Source organism: Bidens hawaiensis, unplaced genomic scaffold (assembly GCF_021521415.1).
Source record: "Bidens hawaiensis isolate Kalapana, Puna unplaced genomic scaffold, B.hawaiensis_p1.1 tig00059771_1, whole genome shotgun sequence".
NCBI lineage: Eukaryota > Viridiplantae > Streptophyta > Magnoliopsida > Asterales > Asteraceae > Bidens > Bidens hawaiensis.
Genome location: NW_027500747.1, coordinates 13,914 through 34,245, shown reverse-complemented (window position 1 = coordinate 34,245; position 20,332 = coordinate 13,914). Strand labels below are relative to the sequence as shown.

The 20,332-nt window shown below is 34.9% G+C and overlaps 1 protein-coding gene across 1 annotated transcript; it reads left to right on the top strand.

The window, feature by feature from the left end:
- Positions 1 to 523: 523 nt before the first annotated feature.
- Positions 524 to 1,177, top strand: LOC143602751 (uncharacterized). Its single transcript, XM_077079761.1, has one exon. It carries the CDS (start codon positions 524 to 526, stop codon positions 1,175 to 1,177), a length of 654 nt encoding a protein of 217 aa, XP_076935876.1.
- The last annotated feature ends 19,155 nt before the right edge of the window (positions 1,178 to 20,332 follow it).

Here is a 20,332-nt window from a genome sequence, read left to right as displayed (position 1 = left end):
TATAACGCAAGGTCAAACTTTAGTAACTTTATATTTTATCAGCGTCACATTGCGTCGAGCAGGTTAATGTATATCAATATTTCCGCCACAATGCACAGGCCATTTGTTAGTTAGGTCATAAAAATTGTTTATTTTGTACGCAACATTATGTACTCACTTGATCAACAAAATGCATTCTTTACAATGTTGTGTAATCCGATTAAGCATTGAGTGTGGTGCCTCAAATTGTTTAATCCGATAGGGTTATTACGATTCAAGATTTAATCAAGCAAAAATCATTTTATTAAAATAAGAGATTGTGATATAATCAAAAGAGGTCGTATGAGATCGGAATTGATATTATGAATATTATGTTTTCTTATTTAGAGTTACTTGGTTGGAAAGCCACCATGTATTTATATATGATCATTGTATTATTGTCAGGCAATCAACAAGAATACAATCTATTTAATACTTTACATGGCATTAAAGCTTAGGTTTTAACAATTTTATTTCTTTACTTCTTTAATCAATCCTCCTAACCATGGCAAGAGATGATAAAGTCCCTAACCCAAAACCTGCCGACATCAAAACCTTACACATGGTATATACAGTTACAAATATACAAAACAAGATACGACCACTAGATAGCACAACCATCACCTACTCGGCATGGGTGAAACTATTTCGCCTCCACCTTAAAGTCTACAAAGTCCTTGATCATATTGAGGGCGACCCACCTACTGCTGATGATCCAGTACTCGAGAAATGGCATAAAATCAATGCTCTCATCGTTCAATGGATCTATTGCACCGTCAATCTCAACATCCTCGCCCGCATACTTGAAGATGATACCACCGCCCATGAAGCATGGTCGAGAATAAAAGTTATTTTTCTATGCAATAAACAAGCCCGCGCTTATGCTCTTGAACACAAATTCACAAACACCACACTCCCTGAATGTTGTGGTCTTAATCCGTATTGTAAGATTCTAAAAGAAATCGCGGGGAAGCTTGGTGATCTTGAACAACCTGTAAGTGAGGCAAGATTGGTTATGCAGATGGTCCGAGGACTCCCACGAGAACTTGACACCGTCGTCAATAGTGGAAGTCCGTCGTGGGAAGTAGCTCGTGATATGATACACCAAGAACAACGCCAAGCCGCTAGATCTAAACACCTCAACGTCACAAATAAATAAACAACAATCCTCAATTCACGCCAGTTTCAGTCTCCATCGCACCAAACTGACAGGTCCAACACAAACAATCCAGGTCACCATCAAACCCCAATTACAAACTTTGATCCTAATTACAGAGGGAGAGGCTGTGGTCAGACGTAGCTTTCAGAAAGGAAAAAGCGTTAGTGGACGGTTTTCAAATTGCAGGGGCAACTGGAGTCAACCTAATTATGGGTATTATAGGCCACAACCAAATTATGGGCCTTAATATAATGGTACACAAATGAATGCATGGACCCATCCACCCATGTCATACCCATCAGCACCTCCTGACCAGTATCATCAGCCCCATATGGCTGCGAACCAAGCCCAATACTCATCACCAGCTTTCGGTCCGCAGAATTATAATGCCCTTAGCCCTAGTGATATTGGTGTAGCATTAAGCAACATGAATCTAAATGCATGGGAATCATATTGGAATATGGATACATGTGCCTCATCTCACATCACTTCTGATATTGGTAAAATCACTTCCCCTCTGCCTTTATCTTCAAACACTATTTCTGTCGGTAATGGCCAACGCCTACATATTAATGGATCTAGTAATGAACTTTATACCCTTCCCAATAAAACCTATAAATTAAACCAAATCATCAATTCTCCACAAATTATATAGGATTTAGTTTATGTTCGTAAATTCAGTATTGATAACCAACTATCTATTAAATTTGATCCACTTGGTTTTTCTTTGAAGGATCTCAAGGATGGACACCTCCTTTCCCGTCACAATAGCTTTGGAGACCTTTATCCATTCACACCACCCTTTTTTATGTTGTTGTCTTCATCATCTACTATCCCATGGCATAATCGCCTCGGCCACCCGCGAGCGACTATATTAGATTATCTAAGTCGTTGTTTCCATTTTTATTGTAATAAAACAGTTGGTTCGTTGTTTTGTTCTTCATGTCAATTATCGAATAGTAAAAGTTTACCTTTCTTTGAATATCAATCTGTTACCTACAAACCCTTTGACATTATGCATTGTGATTTGTGGATGTCACCAGTCCCGAGTAATTTCAAATATTACAAGATCTTAATTGATAACTACACAAATTTATTTGGGTCTACCCATTGAAATTTAAATCTGAAACGTTTCCAACCTTTGTCAAATTTCACAAGCTAGTCCATACCCGATTTAATATGAATTAAAACTTTTCAATGTGATCTTGGAGGTGAGTTCGACAACAATAATTTCAAGACCTTTGCCCACAACAATGGTCTACTTTTTCGGTTTTCGTGTCACCAAACATCTAGAAAAATGGCCGAGCCGAACGCATGATTCAGCTGGTTAATGACATTATTCGTGCTCTCATTTTCCATGCCTAGCTAGCGCCTTCCTTTTGGATGGAAACTCTTCACGCGGCGGCTTACCTCCACAACATACTTCCCACCAAACGCTTACACTTTAAAACTCCTGCATTTGCACTATAGCACCGACACCCATCATATGCCCATCTACACGTATTTGGGTGCGAATGTTACCCAAACATATTCGCCAACCAAACCAATAAGCTTTCACCTCGCTCAACCCGTTGCATTTTTCTTGGTTATCCACCTGACTTCCAGGGTTATCGATGCTATGACCCCATTACTAGTCGCGCTCATATCCCAACACATCACATTTAACAAACAAACATTTCCTTTTAGAAATTCCCCTCCAAATTAACCCCAACTCTTACAACTTCTTATATGATTCTAATGAAATAAATCCAACCTATAAAGTTTTCCTACACCTCGAACTAACTCGCCTCCAACCATCCCTACTCACTCATCGGCCCAAACCAACCATTCACCCAATTCGGCCCACACCACACACCAATGGCCCACTTACCCTACCTCCCGTCCGACACCAAGCCCAAACCATGCTACCTCTCCTTCATTGCTTAGTCCATCACCTACCAAGACAACATACCCAACAAGCCACGTATAACCTTCCCTGCCTCATCCGAACCATCTACCCCCACTACCACATCCACACCAATTAACGCTCACCCCATGCACACCTGCGCAAAACATGGCGTAGTTAAACCTAACCCTAAATAAAACTTAGCAGCTTTCACTAGTATATCACATGTCCCTATGTCCTACCTTCAAGCCTTATCGGATTCTAACTGGCTAAAAGCTATGAATGATGAATTTAGTGCTTTGCAGGGTAATCACACTTGGGATTTGGCTCCGAGACTGACGGACAAACCAGTCATACGCTCCATGTGATTATTCGTCACAAATTTAAAGCCGATGGGTCATTGGACCGCTATAAGCATGTATAGTCTGCAATAATCTTTATATTCGTTGAAACCAACCAAACGATTTACAATGAAGTGGCAGGTAAGCGGGCAACAAGCTGCGCCACAACCCCCTTTTGGATAGCAAACCCAATCCTACTAAAAACAAAGTTTTTATTCTTATGAGCCGATAAATTGCTATGCATAACTTTTTGAACTCTGTTTAGAAGGTCCACGGCATCTGGAGCTAAGTAACCAAAAGTGTCAAAGGCAAAGGGGATAAACACATGTTGATTCTCCAAACAAGCTTTCTCGTGTTTAACAATCTTACCCGAGGCCGCCTTCAATGCTGCCTGACAGGCAACAAACCCATTGTCCCTTAGCCCAACAAGAGAAGAGACTCTTGTGAGATCCACACAAGTGTGTTTCCCCCCTATCCACCCAAAAATAAGAATAGGGGTTGATTGTGATGAAATGTTCAGTCCGGTTGTCAAACCGGCTACTATCAGAAGGTGCTTGCATTAGCTATTTCTAAATCATGGTCTATTAACCAACTAGATGTAAAGAATGCATTCTTGCATGGTAAGTTACAAGAAACCGTGTATGTACAACCCCCAGGATTCCAACACCCACGGTATCCAAATCATGTATGTCAACTAAATAAGTCTTTGTATAGTCTGAAACAAGCACCTCGGGTGTGGTACACTAGATTTTCCACATTTTGTTCTCACTGGGCTTCAAAGGTAGTGTGTGTGACACCTCATGGTTTATCTATAAACATGGGATTAACTTGCATGATAGTTACTATTTGTCGACGACGTTATTTAAACCAACTCTAGTGGTATGCTATGCAACCGTATTATTGCATGACTATGCAATGAATTTGCAATGACCGATCTCGATTCGGTTCACCATTTTCTGGGCATTTCAGTGACTAGAGATAATCGGGATTTATTTCTTTCACAAGCACAAGATGCCAAAGATATTCTTCATTGTTCTTCAATGACAACATGCAAACCGTGTCACGCTCCCATTGACACTAAATCTAAACTTAGTGCCACCGAGGGGGAACTTTTAACCGAAGGAAGTCTTTATCGAAGTTTGGCTGGTGCTCTATAGTATCTTATATTCACATGCCCTAACATTGTTAGAATAAATATATTTTATATATATATTTATATATGGCCCTTATAATTATTTATCTTATTATTGATTATTGACCTAAATAACCTTATGTTTATAACTGGTAAATCCTTGATGGACGGAATTACCCTTACTAACATTAATAGGGTTTCCCCTTGGGTGTATATATAGAGAGCTTATTAGAGAGGTTAATAACTAATGATGAATAATAACACCATAAGAATCATCCCCTACCTCTCTCTCTCAAATCGTGTTCATCAAGAACACCTAATCTCCATCCTAACCATACACCCTAAAGGGGAACTCGATCAGATTAAGAAGATGTCAATCTCAAACATCACTGGATTATCAGGTATTACATATTTCCTTGTTTCTATTATATCATCGATTATAGAAACTATTCAACATGTGGTATCAGAGCATGATGTTGATTAATCAGTTTCTTCGATGTCCATAAAAACTGGAATTAAAATAGGAAACGAGTTTTTTGATTAAAACCCTTATGTTTACGATTTTGATCATCATCATAAAACTGATTGGATCTGATGTTCGTATTACTTCTAACGAATTATCAGGTCTGATTAAAACCTGTTCATTATAAAAAACCTGATTATTTTCGAAATCTGTTTTACAAAACTTTCAGATTTCGATTCCAGTATTAAATCTGATAATATAATCGAAAACAGTTTCGTAAAATTCTTGAAACTGTTCTTGTTTTTTTCGAAGATGTTCTTGAAAAACATCATAATTTTCGAAAACTAACCTTAATTAGGATTAACTTGGGAAAATGAAATCTGTTAAAGAGATAATATTATCTCTAAGTTTAATTTCAAAATCTTTTAAATAAGATAAAAGATATAATTTTGAAATCTTATTAAAATTAGAGATAATCTAAAACTTTAAAGAAATAATATTATCTCTAAGTTTAATTTCAAAATCTTTAATATAAAATAAAAGATATAATTTTGAAATCTTATTAAAATTAGAGATAATCTAAAACTTTAAAGAGATAATATTATCTCTAAGTTTAATTTCAAAATCTTTTAAATAAGATAAAAGATATAATTTTGAAATCTTATTAAATTTTGAGATAATCTAAAACTTTATAAAAGAATCTCCCAAATCCCTTAAAATTAGGAAAAGGTTATCAGGTTGATTATTCTTTTCGAATTCTGCTAATGTTGCGAATCAAGGCATCTATTCGCAACAACTGGACTCTAATCGCAACAAATGAAATGTTGCGAAATCGCATGATGTTGCGAGAATTACATATTATCTTGCGAGTAACATGTTGCAAATGTCCACTAATTATGTTGCGATCAGAACCTAACATCACAGAATGTTGCGAAGGGACATATGTTGCGAAAAGTCACTAATGTTGCGAACCTTAAGATGTTGCGAGTATTACTTAAGATGTTGCGACGAGCTAATTTTGCAAGATGTTGCGAGTATTACCTATTGATGTTGCGATCAGCCCATAAAATCACAGGATGTTGCGAGTACTCTTAATCGCAACAATTATGTTGCGAGTGCTTTAAATCGCAACAATGCTGATTACATCACAACAACTCCATTCGCAACATCTCTCATAACAACATCATTCGCAACATCTCTTATAAAACATCAATCGCAACATTACTTATGACTGCACTGTTCGCAACATCTAAAATCCCCTAACCAAATTCGCAACATCACTTCGAAGAAATCGCAACTTTACTTATATCTTACATGTTGCGAAATGATCAGAAACCCTTATATATAACCTAACTGATTAAGGGGCCCTGCTCCGTTAAATTACTTAACTTAAATAACACTTATAGTTCACTTCTGCCCAACGGTGATGTGTAACCTAATATTGTTATTTAAGTCTAATTAAGTATGTCACTTAAAAGTGTATGTCCTAACATTATCAGACATTCGCATGACTTTAGTTTTGCTTAACTTAAACAACACTTCATGAGTTCACTTCTGCCCAATGGTGATGTGGTAGCTTAACAAAGTTGTTTTAGTCTAACTAAGCATAGTCATCTAAAAGATGAGTATCCTAAAATTGCTAGATACTCAAATGACATTAACTTTGCCTTAAATACCTTAAATGTCTCAATTCTGCCCAACGGTGATTTGTTACATTTATGTATTGCAAACTTACCTTGTGCATAACAACTTGATTGTTCCAATTCTGCCCAACGGTGATTTGTTACAATTATTTTCGCACAAGAATTTTATACTTAAATAATACATTTTCTGCCCAACGGTGATCTATTTTATTTAAGTATAATAAAATTAATTTTGGTGTTATACTTAAAATTATCACATCTTCATAATGATCCTTACATTAATGATCCTTCATTAATGATCCTAATTTCAGTCTGCCTTATTAGATTACCCATAACATAAATCACTCTAAAATTCTTCTATAAAGTTTGAATCTCAAACCTAAATCATCCACTCTTATTACAAAACCTAAGAAGAGTTTTGCTTCTAAAAGGGTCTTATAAAATTTGCCCTTTTGAGTCTTGATTATCCTTAAAGACTTGAAATTCTTACTGCTCATTCTGATAAAAGTATTACAGAAAAACACTTGAGCATAATCAGTGGGATAAATAAATATGTCTCTTATGATAATCAAGAACTCCTTACATGATTCCTATCAGGTGAGCAATTACGGATTCTAAAATTCCTAAGACTAACGTTTTTTTTTTCTATGGAAATAATATAATCAAAACAATTCCTAAGATGCATGCAAAACACTCTAATTCTAAATAAAAAGGTTAATTGGCATTTGTGAATACATCCTAATATTTAATTCCATGACCCATAAACTGAGAGCTTATACATGGAACTTAATGAAGTCTTTTCAATGTATTACTTTTCCACCAGTACAATTAGATGCCTTAAGAATCAACTATAACACTCAGAAGTACTAAAGGAAACTGAGTGTGTTGCTAGCAATATATGTACAGGAAAAGGAATGCCTAAAATTGAAAATCAAATGTTATTCACCTTATTACCACTAAACCTTAAAAGAGGATAGTTCTAAAGTCTTGAAACAAAATACAAGTACTGCTTCCAGCTCTAAGTTCTCAAAGGGAAAGTCTCACTGCAAAATCATGCCATTAGACTAGGCACGAGCAAAGAGACTATCCATACCTCAAGGGAACAGTTGGCTAAGAAAGGTAGTTGCCATTTAATGATATTTAACTCCACTAATATTAATATCCCTATTAACACATGTTAGTTGAGTTTAGTTTTATACGTTTCCTTATCAGAAATCGATAATAATTAAGATGAGAGTCAGTGACTCATTTAATGTTAAGGTTGTAAGAACCATAAAAGCTGTTTTGTATTAAGCTTTATGATACCTTAAACATTCTAGAGTTTACTCAGAATTTAGTATCAATACTAAAGCTACATTTTGACAGTTATAAGGTTTTAAATGACCAAAACAAAGTCACTACTAACTAAAACTATCATATTATCGGTCGTTATTATCTGAATAGAAACCTTATAAGATAAAACTAAGCGATGCTACAAATTTCACAACCTTTTGTTATCATAGAAATGAGAATTTAACAAAAGATAAATGAGACTTACGTACTTCATCCATTAAGACCAAAATTTTCATGAGAAATCATGACTCGGTTGACAAAGGATGAATTGCCATTAAATCTCATTCTTAGTGATTTGAAAGCATGTGTTAAATGCCCTAAATATAAACTGGATAAAGGGAGTAAGTGAGGTCCACCATAAGTTATAATTCACTGCTATTAGTGGAGCTTAGAAGAATATCAACTTGTATCTAATCTGTTTCCTACTGGACAAGTTCTTTAAAGAAATCAATTCATATATACTTATCAGTATTCCTTCTAAATATGTCCTTAAAATTTCTTATGAAATATGGACAATAAGGAAATCAAGTCTAAAATGTATGAAAGTTTCCTATGACATGAATTGCCAAAACTTGTATGGAGTTTTAGAGGCCTAAAAGATCAGTGGGAGCACTGAGTGTCCTTATATGCAAGAGATGGGGGAGAAACAACTTAATCTACCTCATAAAACATCCCTTGTATAAGACACTGCTCCATTATATCTTGTCTCCTTAACATTTAATGCTACTCATAACAAATTTTGTTGGATACCTAAATATGGGAAAACTTAGATTTCTTACCAAGACTAATTAATATAATCCTCAATTAGAATTTATTGGTCTTCTGATGTTGACCCTAAGCATGCTGAATTCTTACATATTTCTAAGGTCAGTAGGAGCAGTAAAAGTCCTTATCATAACTTGGCTAAGTACAAGACGCGGGGGGAGAGATTGTCGCTTACTTTAACTCCGATTACACCTCTTGTACACCATACTGCACCAACTCTTACATACTTAGAAACTAATATTGCTCCTAATATACCTGAAAATATGAAACTCCTTATAAACCCAATAATCAACTCAGGAGGTCATCTAGGTCTCAAAGGCCTACTAACTTTGATGATTATGTACCCTACCTGACTAAAGATTAAATGGATTTTGGAAGGTTTAATGATCCTACCTCTTCTAATTAAACCATTAGTATCAATCAATCTTCTAAAATAGTATAACGTTTGGGATTTGGTTGAATTACCTAAAAGGTAGTCATTACTAAACTAAATCTGAATAAATAACGTTAATACACTAAAGGTATGATTGATTGATAAAGGTATACTCAAGAGGGAATAAATTATCAAAGAACCTAGTTCCTTGTCTTACAAAAGGTTACTTTGAGGATCATCACTGTTCTAGTAGCTTATAATAATTTAGAGCTACATTACATGAACATTAAAACAACTTTCCCTAACACTGGCCTACATGTTCGTAAAATAACCTGTAAGTTCTAAACTGAAGGTTAAGAACACTTAGTTTGTAAGTCAATAAAATCCATGTATGGGTTGATGCAAGAATCAATAATGAAATCATAATGCAACTCTCTTCATCAAGAACTAAGTGGATTGATTTACCTACCTCAAGATGAGTGGGAGCAACTAATGTAAACTTGTCCTTATATAGATGACATTCTTTTGACAAGTATATGTTACATGAGTCAAAGTATTGTTAACGCATATCTTGACCTAATCAATCTCGGAGATACCTCTTATTTAATAGTTATCAAAATACACCGAGATAGACTCATTAGTTTTATATGTTTTACATGAAACGGGTTCTTACACTTGTAACATACAATATTGCTCTCCTTTAGAGGCTAATAGGATAAATGAGATTATTTCCTTATGCATCATTAATTAGATGCCTTAAGAAGGTTCAAATCTATACTCGTTTAGATATTGGTCACATTGCTAAACACTAGACTAATTATTTCTATTGTGAAGCATCTGATAAAATATCACAATATCTCTAAGAAACGAGACACAATAATTTAAAGAAGAAGAAGTGAGAACTAAAAAAACGGTTGACTACTAATATTCTAACTTTGTCAACTTCTGGGTATATCCTTATGTCAGCAGACATTACTATCTCATGAAGGAGTCCTAACTAACTGATAACAACGACCTAAGTTATAATGACATAATATGTTGCTGATCATAACGCAACGTGTCACTAAATGTTGTTGGAAAACTTTATCAGTTGACTCATAATTTATTAACTTCATATAAATCCAATATTGAAGACTTATTGTGATAAAGTCAGCTACCCTTATTTCTTGAACAGTAACAGTTCAAGCGGAGCTGCATTAGAATTCGATACAAGTCTAAATTATTGTTCGCTTATGACTTAAGAACAAATAGAGGAAACTAAACTTTTGTATCGAATGCATTCATGATATGCTTATGGATCCACTAATTAAAGGTCTGTCACCCATAAGTCTCCTAAATGGCCAATAATAGAGACGGGTTTTACCAATGACCAAGCGCAACTGCGTATCGTACTATGAATGATTAATTATTAATTTTTCCTCATACGTTGAAAATTTGTTTTGTCTCTAAATACGTTCATGCATGCCTAAAGACGTATAGACACTAATTATACAAATCAACGGTAAGGGCTTATTTGTCAATTTGATCCTAAAGTTAGGTTTTAAATTTGAGTTGTAGTATGATTAATGGGGGTCCTGAGTCGAATATTGATTCAACTACTGTATTTCTCTGCTGCAATTTGGGTTTAGAACTAAAATGAGTATTAACCTCTGATCAGACTAATCTAATGCTCATAATAAATAATTACTAGGCCAAGTGGAAGAATGTTAGAATAAATATATTTTATATATATATATATTTATATATGGCCCTTATAATTATTTATCTTATTATTGATCATTGACCTAAATAACCTTATGTTTATAACTGGTAAATCCTTGATGGACGGAATTACCCTTACTAACATTAATAGGGTTTCCCCTTGGGTGTATATATAGAGAGCTTATTAGAGAGGTTAATAACTAATGATGAATAATAACACCATAAGAATCATCCCCTACCTCTCTCTCTCAAATCGTGTTCATCAAGAACACCTAATCTCCATCCTAACCATACACCCTAAAGGGGAACTCGATCAGATTAAGAAGATGTCAATCTCAAACATCACTGGATTATCAGGTATTACATATTTCCTTGTTTCTATTATATCATCGATTATAGAAACTATTCAACAAACATATCATACGTTATACAACAACTTTTCCTCCACATGCATGCTCCACCGGATTCCCATTTCACGCTTATGAAACGGGTATTACGCTACATACATGTCAATATTGATCTTGGCATGCGAATCTCTACATCTCATACACAGTCACTCATAGCTTACTCTAACACCGATTAGGGTTGTTGCCCGGACTCATGAAGTTCAAGTTCAGGTTATTGTATTTTTATGGGTGGCAATATTATCTTTTGGTCTTCAAAAAGACAACCTACATTATCCAGATTGAGCACCGAAGCCGAATACCGAGGGGTGGCTAATGTCGTAGCTGAAGCTACTTGGGTATGGAAACTATTAATCGAACTACATGTACCAGTTCGTAAAGCTACTATAGTTTATTGTGATAATATATTGGTTGTCTATCTCTCTGGTAACCCTGTTCAGAATTAGCGTACCAAAAATATCGAGATGGGCATCCACTTTGTTCATGAAAAAAATTCGAATTGGTCTTATACGAGTCCTTCACGTCCCCTCTGCATTTCAGTACGTTGATATATTTACAAAGGTCCTCCCACATCAACTCTTCAAGCTGTTTCGTTCCAATTTAAACGTTCGTTCTTACTCACGCTCAAACTGAGGGGGGATATTGACATTAGAGATCGTGATATAATTAGAAGAGATCATATGAGATCGTAATTGATATTATAAATATTATGTTTCAGTATTTAGAGTTACTTGGTTAGAAAGCCACCATTGTATTTGAATATGATCATTGTATTATTGTCAGACAATCAATAAGAATAAGATATCTTCAACACTTTACGCATTTATCTATTAGAACAAAACAATAAATAATAAAATGGCCAAAGACATCTATATAGATCAGGAAATAACATCTTTGTTGGATCTAACCCATTGCAAACCCTCCATTTCGCATGATACCATCCGGCATCAAGTAGCTTGGCCCCTGCACCCACATTAAAAGCCATACTCCTTTTTGTCTTAACTTGTTCCTCAATAGCCACATTTTGTTTCATGATTTATGGTTCATGTTTCATGCTACATGTTTTTTGTTGTATGTTTATTTTATGGTTGTTTTTAGTTTATAACATATTGTTTTATTTGATTTCAAAGTAAAAGGATAAGGTAGCATGTTTTTTGTTGTGTTTTATTGTTTATGTTTATTTTATGGCTGTTTTTAGTTTATAGCATATTGTTTTATTTTATTTCAAAGTAAAAGGATAAGGAGCTCGTCAATGATCCTAAGCTCAAGTAATTGAGGTGTGGCAGTTAAACAAATCAATTTTAAAAAAGGAAATCTTGAATTCAAGTTTCACCTATGACAAGAAATAGGGGATCCCATGTTAGTTTAATAGGTTTTCTCAACTATGATGGGTTTTCTCTTGAAGGTGATATCCGGTACTTGAAAAATAAAGATTACTAGGTGGGTCAATGACTCATTCGTGATCCAAATTAGCCCTACAAAACATATAAGTTTTTTTAAAAAGTTGAATAAAAGGTGACTTATCCACCTCTGACCGATTCCCCCACAAAAGTACCGAAAGTGTCAATATTTTGGCCATAAAAGATTTGGTAGGACTCTTGCATCGCACATTCTCATATATCCATCCCACTCTTGATTTAATTTAAATTCACTTCCTTTTGACTATACGATATGTTCTATAATATGCTGAATTAAAGGTGCCAGAACTTTAAGTTTGAGTTTCAAGATTTAAAATCACTTTCTTTTTCCAGAAAAAGATTGTTTGATTGACTAGGAAGAACTCTTATGTTCTTAAATTCAAATAATTAAATTGGGGAGTCATTTTTTATGAGCGGGTGAATTTTGACTAAGGGGCTGTTTGTTAATCCTTTAGTGATTTTATTAAGATGGTACCTCTGAATCGGTCAGAGGCAAGGTTTGTTTGGTTACACCTATTAATGGCTCATGAAGTGACTTAATTGCTAAATGATCATAGGCTATCTCTTAATTAGTCATACCTCTTGGTGATGTTTGTTTTTGAAGACAAAAAATGTCTGGAATCTGATTTCATCTGATTTCATGTCTGTAACTGAAGATGTGGTATAAAGGTCTGCAATCTGAAAATATAATACTATTTGTTTTATAAACTGGATATCGTCAGCATAAGCTAAAAATTAGTTACCTATCATACGTATCACAGTAGATAGAAGTCATTTAACGTCTATAGACTGCTAAAATAATTGGTGGTGGTGTACGAACTGTGGAAGTGGGTGGTGGTGGACGATTGGTGGCAGACGATTGAGGTAGGCGGTGAACGGTAGTGGTGGATGGTGGGGTGGTGGTGATGGACGGTGGTGGTGGTGGGTGGCGGATGGTGGGTGGTGGTGGACGGTGATGGTGGTGGCGCACGGTGGGTGGTGGTGGTGTTGGACATTGGGTATTAGTAGGATGTTAAGAAGTGTGAAGAAGTTGAACAATTGCTTATATTTTAAGACCATAAAAGCATTTTTCAGATCTTTTGTTTTAAAAAAACAAACAGGCTTCTGAAGCGTATGTCTGCGTGCCCGCATACGTGAGCTCCTTGCAGACGTTATAAGCGAAAATAAACACCACCTTATTGATTCAGCACTAGATTGTCAAGCAGCGTCTTAATTAGTTGAATATCTATGAGTGGATTCGGTTTAATAATTCATCTATTTGTTCTCTTGTATGACAGAGATGAACATTGTATTCCCATGCATTGGTTCAACTTATTTATCCCAAAGAACAAAACTGATAATTGGTTGAACTTCTTTCAAGTTTGATTCGCCATCAAAATACACCAATTTAAGTACCACCATCTAAATCACTTTCAATATTACCTCCATTTAGAACATAATTTAGTTCACTATAAATCCTAGTAAAGAGAACAAAAACTGATGGGTGTCGAATCCAGCAAATAACATAAACCAACTTAACACACTAAAAGTAGTATGAGCGGAAGTAAAGTTCGTGTCCTCAAAGATACGGATTAAATTTTATTATACCAAAACGCTTATAAGTGTAGATACAATTGATTTGAAAAGGGGGGTTTTGATTTGAACTTAATGAAAAAAAAACATATTTTAAAAAAATTAATTCAAATATTTAAAAACTAATTCCAACACCAAGGCAATTTCCCGATTTAATTCTAGCTTATGATCATTAACAATTACGGCGCAATGATTTTATGTTTAAACGGTTTGTACCAATACTAGACGTCACATCGTTCGGACATCCACTCTATCTAATGTCTAACCACACGTCGTTCGGTGATTAGAGCCAACCCGACTACTCCGAGCTCACGCCGTTTGGATTTTTGTGTACGGGTTTCGTGATAGAAGTATCGAGTACAATCAAACACACAGGCCATTCGGTATTTTAATTATATTGTTTTAATACTATAATGATTTTGGGTTCATAGACAAACACAAAATATTATTTATTCCTTTTATCGAAACTTAAAATCTGATTAGGGTTTTAAATATTGATGAACTTTATTAGATTAGTTAATAAGGTGATCAAATTTGTTAATAATCTAATATATACTGGAGTGGAACCGGGTTTAAGCATAAGAATCAAACATACAAACAAACCAATCAAACAAACAAATCACATGACTGTTTCACATAAGTTTTGAATCAAAATCAAAATACCATAATATTGAAATTATATTGGTTTAGTCGGACATGTTGGCTAAATCAATCAAATCAAATATAAAAGAAAACATAAACTCATAAAACCAGAAAATCTGTAGCCAAAAGTTCCATCCGTCAGTTATCCCCTCTAGTTGCTATCCTCTTATTCTTAAACTAGAATTTAGACCCTATCGCGTTGTGGCGGGGAGGAGAAGGCAAACTTTTCACATTCAAATAAATCAGAAAATAAACACAATAGTGATGATTATAATCGGGCTCTCACATAGCTTGGCATGAGCTGACCCTAATTAGAGTTCTTAGTCTGACATTTGCTTCATATACCAATATGTGGTATATGCTCACTTATAGTAGTCCTAGCCAAGCAAAAAATATGAAATCTTAAAATAAGGAATCCTAATATGAATTTATAAACAGCTTCTGCAATCAAGAAAACCATCATTTGCAGAAATTATACAAATGTTATTCAATTTGGTCACACAGAATGAGAGAGGTAGTGATTTTGAACCAATCTATTATTACTTTGAAATAGATAGATAAAGAGAACAAATCGCCTAAAGTAAAGGGAGCGTATTAAGGGAAAGAACTCTTGTCAATGCCATACCAAATATGGTCGAAGCCAAACAAAACAAAGCATCCATCATAACTGTCAATTGTTCCAACTATATAGAAAGAATGTACAAAAAAACTTTCTATCAACAAAAAGCGTTATCTAATGTAGCTGATTCATGAATCTTCATGTTTTTTTTGTCTTTGCATCAAGCTGTTACATATATTAAATTTAATAAACAACTTTAGGCTCAGATCATACTCAGCACTGCAAAGGTGGTTGCTTGTTTCCAAGCACCACCGTTGCCACACCAAGAGTTCGTCATCATCATTGCGCTACACGTTGTAGGTCCTCCGTTGCCACCATAGATAGTCGGAACGACGGGGAAACACCCCGCTTTAAAAGAACTCAGGTGTATAACCATCACAGTCCAAAAACAATTCAAGCATATTCACCCAAAATCAAAGCAGCCAAAGGTGTAAAGAGTCAAATCAAAACCCAAAGTCACCAAAGAGGGTATTATTGACAACCAGCCACCGGAGTCACCACCTGACCTCCATATTGTGGGTTGCCGGTGATGGAAACCCACGTCCACGGTGAGCCACCGCGAGACGCTGGAGACGAAGATAAATCACAACTGTCTCCGCCTAGGGTTCCAAAATGGAACCTGACAACAACACCAACCAGACATGCAGAAAAGGTTCGGTGACAAAGTCTCCCACACCGTCGGCAATCGGACCCCCGCCGTCATGCCGCCAAGGGATTCCAAATGGAACCCGACAACATTATGTAGACGGCAGATCCGTGGCCATTGAAATAGAGAGAAAATGGTAACCTAAGATGAAGAGGTGTCACCAAGGATTCCAAAATAGAAGCAGGCGATCGAAAGCCAAACAATTTTCATGAAGTTGGAGAGATTGTTTAACCAAATAGTAGATATTAACAATTTTCAGGTCGTGTAAACGTGTTGATTGGAGAGAAATGGAAGGAGGAGCGGTGATAACACGTGGAGAGGTTACAACTATAAATGCGGAATGCACAAGTTATTATGCAACAAAAAGTTTGAAATTGTAATATATATAACTAGATTTAGAGCCCGTGTTATACACGTGATAATTCAAATTATAAAATTACAAGTAAAACAAATAATTACATAGCGTATATGAAAAAAAATGTATTACATCTATGCTTGTATCTATACTATGTGTACATAAATTGATTTTATTTATATTACAAAAGGATTTTTTTTAATAAACTTAATAAAAACAATGTCCGTGCAAAAACGTACCCGAGAATGCATCTTTCTATTGAAAAAATCATTCTCGGTGTCATATATGTATAATTGAAAGAATTTTGGTTATGAACCAATTTCGGAAATAAGACCTCTCATACAATAGTAGTTCTAACCACTCAGTCTAAATACAAAAGGAGCGTTATCTTTATTGATATATTTCTCAATTTACCACCAATCAAAGGAAAGTAGAACAGTAAATTGTAATGATAAATGTTTTTCAAGAACTATATTTTTTTAGCTACACAATGAAAAAGATTTTGATAAGTTTCAAAGAGCTTATTGACTTTGTTATAATGGCAACATAAAAAATAACATGCTAACTCATTCAATTTTGTGAATATTTTGTTTCATTTGAGCATAGTTTTGTATGACATGTTTCCCATACAACGTTTTGATCACCATTGAATGAAAAATTAATGTTAACATAAATATTTTAAATTTGATAAAAGTTAAAAAGCATTGATAGATAATCTTTTCTTAAATTTTAATAGTTGAAGGAAAAATAGTCAATTTGTCAAATCCAGAACCTTTTGATTATTTCAAAAATGTCCTTAAAAATAATTTTGAAACCCGAATCATATATAAAATTCTAACTTTCATACTTTTAACATTTTCAAGTCAACACTTTGAACCCATAACAAATTTGACAATAAATCTAGTTTGCATTCTCAAACTTTTAAAAATACTCAAAATTTTCATTTTTGACCCGCAACAAGTTTTGGCCTAAATACTTATACCAAACAATCTATTTACCAACTTTTGACCCATAAAATCAAATTTAAGTTTCACAACAAACCCCAAACAATTTTCATTCGAGAAATATGATTTGTTGTTGATTTTTGGAATTCAACAAGTATTTTGAAATATAAAGTAAAATAATATTTTAATATTTATATTTATAAAAATATATAGATATTATATAAATATAGTGTAAAAGAAAAGTGAATAATAATTGATCTATTATATATAATAGTTTTTGAGGGAAAAAATTGTGAGAATTAACCAAAAAATGACAAGTGTTTACATTTATTTTACTTTATTAGAATAGGTAGATAAATATTTCCTTAGAAGTCTCTTGCCCGGGATTTGAATTAATATGGGCTGACATGTGAGCCCGATAAAATTTACTCACACAAAGCCATTAATTTACTTTCTAAGAGATCGTTTTGTTTTAGCTTCCACCCAAACTTGACTTAAAAGCTCCAACTCTTAAATGCCAACTCTAATAATGAACCAACAGTTTCTTTTCCATCTTTGATTTCACTTTAGAGTTTGATTTTTTTTTTTCTAAAATTGATATATCATTGATGCTCGTCTTCATTTAAACCCGACCACTTGAGTTGAGTTTTCTTTTCTTTTTGAACACTTCCATTTCTTTCGACCATGTCTCTCGTAACCGCTCCGCACCTAAAAAATAAAATTGATCCAAAGTATATTCCGTTCCACCAAAACAAATATGTGCAAAATAATGAAATATAAGCATGATATTTAATAAAAATTAACTTTTTAAGTACTATAAATCATGCATAAAAATGCAACTAACACAAACTCATATATGTATATAAGTATAAGAACACCTATAAGTTTTGAGAAGTGGTACTGTCATAGGAACTCCATTTTGGTATAATACTGCAAGTTAGGTCGACCAATTCGATTAAGTTGTCCTAAATCGCGGCTCGCTCTTGTATGGGAACGAGGAGCGGGTACACAATTCCCTATAGATGATGTATTCGGTACGGATGAGGGTAGGTTCGTTTCGGTATGAACTGGTATAGTGTACCCTAGAGTCTGGTTTAGTGTACCCATTTTAAAACAAAAATTACCAAAACAAAAATTCAAATGATCAAATACCAAAATCCATATTTTCAAAACCGGAAAATATATATTGAATACAAAAAATTGAAATTGAAGAGTAGTGGTAGCAAATTAATGAACCAATTTAGAGGAATTTGGAACGATACTTGTAGAAGCAGTAAATTGATGATATAATGATGTTATTTGGAATGATATTTCTATAAGGTAGCGTTTGGTATGCATGAATGATAGGGGGAATGGAATAATTTATTACGTAGAAATGAAAAAAGTGGTGTTTGGTTGCTCAATTGAATGGAATCATCCATTACACATGGAATCCTATTCCATCAAAACCATTCATTTCTACACCCCTTCTTTTTTTTCATTTCATTCCTCCTTCACCCTACTTTCTCAACAACACCATCACCACCTAACAACAACTACCACTACCATCACCATCACCGACACCTTACTGCCACCATCGCCACCACCACCGCCTCCGCCATCACCACCTTACCACCAGCGCAACCACCGCCACTGCCGTCGCCATCACCGTCGCTGTAACCACTGAAAACATTGTCGCCGCCGCCGCCTGACCCTCACCGCCACCCAACCATTGCCATCACTACCAATGCTACCACCGCTACCCCACCACCACCGTCGCCACTACCACCACCATTTTCGTCGCCGGAGGTAACACCACCACCATCGCCATTGCGATTTTTTTTTGTAAAAAAAAATTATTTTGAGATAGGAGTGTTTTTATTATTTCTATTTCGATAATACAATTTTTTAGGATACCAAACAACATAAATTAATAATTCATTTCATTCACATAGGTTAACCAAACAAAACAAAGGAATAGAATAATCCATTTCATTCCCTTGTCCATTCCATTCCTTCTTTTATTCCATTCCCCCTTCATTCCATTACCTCCAACCAAACATACCCTAATTGCTTTAAAAATTGGTACCCAGTTGAATGGAATGCCTAAAAGACGATCTAATCGACGGTTTTCAAATCGATGGAACGATTGGAACACCGGTTGGAACGGCTGGCTGCAGGCCACTTAATCAAATTCCTCAACCTTACTTTTTTTTTACCCCAAGACAATTAGCATTTTTACGTGAAAGAAATACTTTTTTACATAGTAAAAGTGAAAGAACTTGACGGGGATACGCAATTTAAATAATGAAAAATCCAATATTTGAAAATTGTATCTAGAATGATTGGATGTATAATGATCATAACTCTGTAATGCAATGTTTGTCTCATAATGAGTCCAAATCTTTTAGCCTTTCCCCGAATCAGATGACTATTCGTATATCTCCCCCAAAGCATGTTTTTTTTACCGACGCTAAAAGAATTAATTTGTTGCGAGTGAACAAGATAATAAGGAATTGTCCATACGTAAAATCATAATTACTGATAAGGGCATTTAGTTGGGTTTCATTGTTGATTAGTAAAAATTTTATTATTAAACCCGGTTCAATAATATGTGATAAATAATAATTAATCTCATTAATTAATAAATATACGTAGCGGAAAGTTAACGAGTAATCAGCACCAAAACTAATACCCGACAGGATCCGGTTACCAAAGATGCGAGTACGAGTCAAGCAATAAATATATAATTAAAACTAACAATATATTTAATTTACCTCGGTTAATAAATAACCGGTTGAGACACCGTAGGCTAACAAACTGAGCTAAGTGATACAACGAGACAAACGACCAACGGTGGCGGTGCACTATGGCAACCCGGCAGCGGTGGTGGTGTGCGGCGGCAGCTGGAGGCGCGGTCGACAATGGCGGACAGTGGCTG

What these genes read in the sequence shown, in the direction of transcription:
- LOC143602751 (XM_077079761.1), top strand. Translation starts at nt 524, where the DNA reads ATGGCAAGAGATGATAAAGTCCCTAACCCAAAACCTGCCGACATCAAA.